Source organism: Nannospalax galili, unplaced genomic scaffold (genome assembly GCF_000622305.1).
Source record: "Nannospalax galili isolate Female #2095 unplaced genomic scaffold, S.galili_v1.0 scaffold450, whole genome shotgun sequence".
Lineage (NCBI taxonomy): Eukaryota > Metazoa > Chordata > Mammalia > Rodentia > Spalacidae > Nannospalax > Nannospalax galili.
This window is the reverse complement of record NW_008329134.1, coordinates 3,513,951-3,522,351: the sequence shown is the minus strand read 5'-3', so window position 1 is coordinate 3,522,351 and position 8,401 is coordinate 3,513,951. Positions and strand designations below refer to the sequence as shown.

General features: G+C 37.9%; 1 protein-coding gene across 1 annotated transcript in view; it reads left to right on the top strand.

The window, feature by feature from the left end:
• The window catches only part of Ahr (aryl hydrocarbon receptor), a 46,079-nt gene that overhangs the window by 22,227 nt on the left and 15,451 nt on the right, over positions 1-8,401 (top strand). Inside the window, exons 3-5 of the mRNA XM_008832722.3 lie at positions 1,298-1,401; positions 5,529-5,618; positions 7,789-7,912. Coding sequence (XP_008830944.2) covers positions 1,298-1,401; positions 5,529-5,618; positions 7,789-7,912 — 318 coding nt within the window. The remainder of the gene's footprint in view (positions 1-1,297; positions 1,402-5,528; positions 5,619-7,788; positions 7,913-8,401) is intronic.

Below are 8,401 nucleotides of genomic sequence, written 5' to 3'. Positions count from 1 at the left end.
ACTTCCCGTTGACCCCTTCTCAACATCATTATTCTTTCTGTAGAAAATGTTAAAGCTGTAATGAAATGCTTCTTCTAAAAAATTTTAAAAAATTTTTTTGATACTTTGTTATCTGTCCAGTCTTAGACTTGCATTGCTTATTTTGGAAGTTTTGGGTTGTCTTTGTTGCCTTCTTTTGGTTTCAGGTCCTACTTGGTAAAACTCTTAAATTGCACCTCACACAGGAGGGAAAGTAGCAGTGTCCTTACTTAACTTTGGCATTGTGAGCTTTTAGTGTATCAAGCTCGTTAGCCATTAAAGCAAGCAACAATAGATAATGCAGAATCAGAAAGGAAGAAGAGGCCCTTCTCTTGTGCATTTCAGTGAGAAACATTTAAGAACTTCCTTTTAGTTTTGCTTAACTGTTAGATTAATTTGCCTCACACTAATTTTTGGCCTGAGGAAATCTGTTCTCTGGCCTTTTGGAATTTTTCTACACAGAGGCCAAGCCCTGGCCTCTTCTTTCTCAGAGCTATCTTTCAACTTTTACAAAGACAAGATCTTGGCATGAGATCCTGCTGTGACACATATATTGATGATGATTTACCAGAAAGTGCACTGCAAACATGAGGATGGTTCATGTGATGCTTTGCTCACCAAGAAAGCCTGGTGATTGGTCAGTCAGGCTTTCCCTTGGGCCAGAAGATTTTGGCACATAAAAATCTAATGAAATAATTCTGGAGAGGGCTGCCAAGTCAGTATTTAACTATCACAGGTTAAAAAGGTATCAGAAAAAACAAAAGGATAAGAACTTAAAGCATTTAGAAGATTGTTTCTTATAATAAGGCAGTCCTGAAACTCATAAACACTGCCAGTTAAGGCTCCTATTTATTGAACTCCTGATGTGCTGTGTCAGGGCCTGCATGGATATTCTCGTTACTCTTCACAACAGCTTTGCAGGATGGACTGGTTTTTGTTGGTTGTTTTTTTAATCACCATTTCACAGATTAGGAAACAACCTCCAAGGATTTATGTGCATTTGCTTACTTAGTAAGTGGCAGAGCTAAGATTTGTATCTGATTCTATCATCTACATTAGGCATGTGATTTTAAATGGGATATTTGGAAGCCCATGATAAAATGCTTAAGTAAATGGTAGCAATAATTATTCTGTTCAGTTATATTGCCTCTCACACCATAATATATCACATACCTGCGTTTTTCAAATTATCTCTGGTGTTCAAAGGGTTTCTGTTGGTCTTTTAGCTTAAGTATACGCTTTTTGTGTCATTATTTCTTCCTCTTTATTTTTTCTGTAGTTGCCTTAAAATCCTCCTCTGCTGACAGAAATGGAGGCCAGGATAAGTATAGAACACAACTCAGAGATGGTCTGGACTTGCAAGAAGGAGAATACTTACTACAGGTAATCTAGTAAATACAGTTCCTTCCAAGGACAGTTGCCAATAAATGGAAATTCATGAGCCAATCTTTGAATTGTTTCAAATTGTTTATCACTGTGCCACTCTTGTGTGAACTGTCATAGTGGTGTTCACTAGCACATGGCAGATGGACTTATGGGAAGCAGGTTTATCAGAGGTCTGGTCATTCTCCATGCTGAATCTCTTCATGAATCTCTGCACACATTCAAGAATGTAGCTCAAATAAAAAATTAAAAAAGAAAACTGTTCTTGATTTTTATTTTTTAATATATAATGCAACATATATTTTGTTTAGAAACTATGTGTGACATACTAACATGTTTCAGATTTTTCCAACAATAAACTTTCATTCTATGCTTTAGAACTTGAGGTTTTGTTTGTTTGTTTGGTCTTTTTGAGACAAGGTTTCCCTGTAGTCCCAGCTGGCCTGGAGCTGTGTAGACTAGGCTGGCCTTGATCTCACAGAGATCCACCTGCCTCTGCCTCCCCAGGCTGAGATTAAAGGCATGTACCACCACACCTGGCAACTTGAGAGTTTCTAATAGACTTACCAGTGAATTTGTTTTAAAATTATGAATATACATTTTTTTCTCTTAGAACTGATATTATGCTTGGTTCCCACAGCATTATATTTATTTCTTTTGTTGAGATAAGATAGAATGAGCTTGTGCTTGGGCCTTACATGATCATTTTCAGGCCTATCCAGTAAACCAAGTAGAAAAGCTCAGTTTGCATTGTGACTAGTAGCCACTTAAGTTGTGTTAACTCGATTGAGTCATTCAGTCGTTGCTGGAATATAGCCTAATAATCCTCTGTTTTTATTACAGTTATGTAATTATACCCAAATTCCTGAGAGCAAAAATTAACTATGCTTTCATTTTAACTTCTCAAAAGTTAAACAAATTGTATATATTCAGTCATAAGTCTTCTACCTCACCCTTAGCTGAGGATCTATGTGTATGTGTGTGTGTGTGTGTGTGTGTGTGTGTGTGTGTGTGTGTATGTGTGTGTGTACACTAAAACATAGACATAAGTGATCACTTAACAAAATACATCAAGTGCCAACTGAATTTAAGCAAGAAATAAGAAATAGTAAGAACTTTAAAAAAGAACTTTAAAAATATATAACGGTGGATAGTTAAATTGAGTGCAGATATTTTTGTTATCCAAGGAGAAAGTAAAGCTATGAATTAACATTGAACTTAAATAAACACTAATGGAATGAAAAAAAGACTAAGTTCCAGGCTATGAAAAGGAAAAAGCATAGAATATTAATAATAATTGGGCAAGTGGAAGAGGAAAAAATATGGTGCCAATAAAGAAAATAGAAATAAATAGCACATGTAAGATAATATATTTAAACATGAATATGTTCATAAACAGATTAGATGTTAATGAATATATGTATTTGCTACATATCTTGTGTATTATATTTGAATTCCTTATATATTTTATGTGCATTATGTGTTCCGATAAAAGTCTTGATGTCTTTATAATTCTTTGAACCATCCAAATTTTACATTTTATTAGTGCTTGAAATATTTTTGTACAAACCAAAATATTCTACCTCGTTTTCCAAACTTAGCTGTCTAATGAGTGTCAGTTCCTGCCTTCTTCCTCCAAGAAAAAAGTGTAATTGTATTGGATGATTTCTTCACAGCTGAATTTTAGCAAAAAGTAGATGCAACACATTTGAAAGAAGAAATCTAAAAAGTAAAGAAAAAAGAATATTCTATTAATATGACTCTGGTTGAACTTTAAATTTAGATGTAAGGTTTTCCTCAGCCAAGTAAGAGGTGGGACTGTATCCTCACCATTCTACAGGTATGTGGTGTGTCTGTTTGCTAGGTATAATAATTTTAATCATTTTGAAGAGATTTTCAGGAATAAAAGTAACAATCTTTACCTAAGAGTCAATGTTTGTCACAGTTTTTCAAATATTTTTATTGAATTTTTGTAATTGTCATACAGTACAGTCTAATGACATTTAGATCCCCTTCCCCATCTGCACCTCCCCCAACTGCCTCCCACCCCCACCACCAATTCTTCAATACATCTCTCTCTCTCTCTCTCTCTCTCTCTCTCTCTCTCTCTCTCTCTCTCCATATATATATGTACACACACACAGTATGGCCCATAGGGTCTTACCTGTGTTCCCACATGTCCCCTGTCATGGGTCCATCCACTGGAGCCAGATCAGCCCACCAAGAGTCCCATCCCTGTAGGAGACTGTCTCTCCTGCTCCCAGCAGCCATCAGTTGCCAGAAGTTCCTTAGGTTGGGTTGGAATTTCTTACATCCCCATGTCTGTGTTGGGATTTTGTCTGGTTTTAGATTCCATGGGACTTGTGCATGCTGTTACCATTACTGTGAGTTCATATGTGCATATGACCAGCTGTCTGGAAATCTGCCTCCTTGTGCTCACCCACCACCTCTGGCTCTTACAATTTTGCACCCCCCCTCTTCCACAATGAACCCTGAGTCTTGAGGAGCAGAAGTTTGAAATAGGTGTTCTATTCAGGAATGAGCGCTCTGCAGCCTCTTGTTCTCTGCACATTGGCCAGTTGTGCATTTCTGTATTAATCACTATCTGCTGCATAAGGAAACCTTTCTGGTGAGAGCTGAGAGATGCATTCATCTTATGTGTAGAAGTTGCATTGAAAATGTGTCACTTAGGGCTAGGCATCTCAGACACTTAATTCTCTGCATTTGACCAGTTGTGGAACGCTGTAATAGTCTCCATCTGTTGCAAAAAGAAGCTTCTTTTCTGAGTGGTGGGGGGGTATACTTGTCTATAAATGTAAGAATGCGTATTTGAAATACAGTAAAAAATTACATTAGTCTAGGAATGTGGCAAAAGGTTTTTCCCTAGGATCTATGACCTCATCAGCCATTATGTTTATGGCTATGTTTACAGTACCATATATAAGTTCCTTTCCATTGAGTGGGCCTTAATTCTAATTAGACAGCTGTTGATAACCTCCAAGATAAAAATGCCACTACTGCTCTACTAGCAGTAGTTTGCTGGGCCAGTGATTGTTTATTAGGCTTTACAGCTGGGTAGGACTATTGATTGGTTTTTCTCCCTTGGCAGTTTACATAGCATCCTCTGATACCATTGAGAGCTAGTCTTCAGGGAGGAGGCTTCCAGGTCAGTTCCAGCTCTATTGCTCCAAGTCCTGTGTCTGAAGTATGGCCTGTCTTCAGCAATAGGATCTCACCTTCAAATTCTGGGAGGCAATCAAGGGGCTGTGGCAATATCCTGTGTTTCTTGGGGAGTCTCTTGAATTACCCTGACCAGCAACTCAAAGGGAGATTTCTCCTGACTGGCACTGTGTTTTTTTGCTATATGACCTTCAGCTATACATAGTTACTCATATATATATTGTATGTGTATTTTTCAATAGGACTTTGTACTAATATATTTCCCTCTGGTTTTCATATCATGCAAGCATTATTTCTCCCTTCATTCCCCCATATAGCCCCCCCTACTCCTTCCCCAGCTAAAACACCTCCCTTTCCCCATTTCCCCCTTGATAACACCTGTCTCATACTATCCCCCTCTTGAGCTCCTTTCCCCCATCGTTCCCTTCCATTTCCCTGGCTCCTGTGATTTTATCAGGATATATACTCACATCTAAGGATTTGGAGTTAGGATCCACAAAGGAGAGAGAAGATACTCCATCACTTGTTTTTCTGAGTCTGTGTTATCTCACTTAGTATAACAGTTTCTAATTCCATCCATTTGTCTGCAGATTTCATTATTTCAATTTTCTTTATCCCTGAGTAGAACTCTATTGTGTAAATGTACAACATTTTCATTATCCATTCATCAGCTGATGGACATTAAGGTTGTTTCCATTTCTTAGTGTGAAGAAAACAGCAACAAACACGGGTGTACAAGTATCTCTGTAATAGAATGAGTCCTTTGGGTATATGCCCAAAGGTGTAGCCAGGTCATAGGGAAGATGTATTTTTAGTTCTTTAAGCATTCTCTGTACTGATTTCCACAGTGGTTGCACCAGTTTGCAATCCCAGAAGCAATGGATGAGGATTCCATGAGTAACAGTTTTAAGCTCCGTCATTTACTTTACATCATTCTTTACTTGTAGGCACTCAATGGCTTTGTGTTGGTTGTCACAACTGATGCTTTGGTCTTTTATGCTTCTTCTACTATCCAAGATTACCTGGGATTTCAGCAAGTGAGTATACTTATGTCATTTAAAATGACTTTTTTTTTTTTTGCTTTAAAAATGAACTTTTTTTTACTGTTCATCTATTTTATAACTTAAGAGCAAAGTTGACCCTTTGTATATGTAAAACATTGATTAAAATATGTGATATAAGAATACAAAATACATTTTCAGCTAGTGCATTTTTCTGATGTTGATAATTTATAGTTCTGGTACTTTGGTTCATGGCTGTTGTGTTTCTTCATGCATTTACCCATGCTCTCGTATGTGCAAGAAACTTTCGGGAGGCTACAGATGTCGCTCTGCTGGCTACATTGGGTTCAGTCATCAGTATGGTAGGGGGAGAAATAGAGAGAATGAGAAACAGGAATATTTAGGTATAAGGAGTGTTTAGGAATGCCAGCAGGTAGCATTTAGAGAAGCAGTCAGAGCATTTGCCGTCAGGTAACACAAGCCAGAGCACACAAAACATTTGGGAAATTATGAGTGCTATGAGAAGGCACATGTAAACTACTGTGGTTTCTACTGTTAATTCTGAATGCTGTGGCTTGTTTATGGAGAGTACCATGAAAGAAGTACATGGTGCCTGAGCTGTACAGTGCTCAGGTAGTGGATGAAGGAGCACACGGGAAGAGAAAAGTACTGCTAGCCATAGACAGGAGGTCCCTGGAGGAGGCGAGGGTTCAGCACAGCTTTAAGTGGATACTGAGGTAAAGGAGTTGTGAAGCATTTGGCTTGTTTGAGGGACAAGAGCATCTGATAATGATCTGAGAACAAATTGTAAGTACACTTGAATGCTTGCTTTTCTTATGTCTGGTTCTAACATAAGCATCACCTGTAACACTTGATAAAATCTTTGGGCTCCATTCCCAGATAATCCAATTCAGTAGGTCATAGTGTGGGCCATGAGTTTGCATTTCTGTGAATCTCACAAGGCTGCTGGTCTGTATAGCACAGGCTGTGGAACACATACAGAAACCAGTTTTTACTACACCATATACACAGTTTAAAAATCTACTGATGGTTTCTGTCTAAGAGAAAGTGCATGGTTCTATTTCAAATCACTCTGATAATTATGTCATTGATCCCACAGAGATAATTTAATACTAGAAGATTAGGTTTCTAGGGAGACAGTGGTAGATGATTAAAGTGATGGAATTTGGCTAGTGCCACAAAATCTAAATTTTAATTTTTTTATTAAAAAAGTATATTGTCTATAGAAAAGCCTGTTTGAAGTTTAATGAATTACTTACTTTTATGATTTATATCATGTAAGAAAATCTAAGAGATTAGCTGTGTTCCAACTTATTTTTCTATATATACTCATTCTGTGTATTTTTTAAAAAGATATTCATACCTGATATGGATAGTAAATTAAAACTCCATTTTTAAAGCTTATAAGTTGCCACCCATTAATGGGTAGTAGTTTGGGTGATGGAGTGAGTCAGAGTCAAACTTTCGATTTCATTGCTTAGGAGAGAATCATGTAAAATAACACAGAACATACAATATCATCACACATAACAGTGTGACATGGAACTTTTTTGCATATATATATATGTGTGTGTGTGTGTGTGTGTGTATAATGTATGGAAAATATGTTTCAAACCATAATTTCAACCAAAGGAAAAGCTAGAAAAACTCTTAAAGTCTAATTACTGAGTCCTGAAGTAAAAGCTTCAAGGCACAAGGAGGGAAGATTCTGACTGAGTAAGGCTGGGTCACTTATTGTGGAGGCTACTTGGAAAGAAAATTTAGTATGAAGAAAATGTTGATGGAACAGTGAAGGAAAATACAAGTTACATGTTAAGATTAGAGAAGACAGAGGACTAGGTGCTGATGAAAGGATTTGTGGATGAAGTTGGATTTAAAAGGTCATAAATGGCATGGCGTGGATAAGGAATATAAGCAGATCTTAGTAATGTACGTTCGGGGAGTGGGGAGGTGCACCTGTGAGCCAGAATGTTCCCATCAGGAACTGACGGCAGATAACTCAGTTGATCCGTCACAGTGCTGATTTCCAGCTTTCCCTGTATGGGTGACTGAGGGGCTTTGCAAACCAACTTGGGTCCAGTTCATCTCCTCTAGCAGGCACCTGCTGATCTAGACAGGTTTTCAAACTGCATGATTAAACCCATTTTAATCACTAGTTTTATTTCCTTGTGTTACTTTTCTTTAGTCTGATGTCATTCATCAGAGTGTATATGAGCTTATCCATACGGAAGACCGAGCTGAATTTCAGCGTCAGCTACACTGGGCTTTAAACCCCTCACAAGGCACAGGCTCTGGACAAGGAGTGGATGGTAAGAATGCTCACCAAAGGACGGTGCTGTTGTGTTTTGAATATTCTTTTGTGAAAGGAGTCTAAGAAGCTTTAGGGTATAGACCTCTACGGTGAAGGAAGGGGGCAAGTAGGAAGATGTGAGTCTGGATCTGTGAATCAGAGCCAGGTACAGACGATGATATACTAAAGAGGATATAGCAAAGGAGAGCCATGAGGAAGTTAATACATCATAAAATTGACATTGTAGTAATAGGTGAATTTGTGTATATGCATATTCATGTGGTGTGTGTGTATGTGTGTGTGTGTGTGTGTGTATGTGTGTAAGCCAAAGATCATCAACCTCAAGTGTGTCACTCTTCTGGAGTCATCTACCTTATTTTTTGAGACAAGGACTCTCATTGGTCATGAGCTTGAATGACCAGGCTATGTTGGTCTGAGCCACAGGCTTCTCCTGTCTCTATTTCCTCCTGCTCAGATTACAAGCACATGTTTCCATACTTGGCCTTAT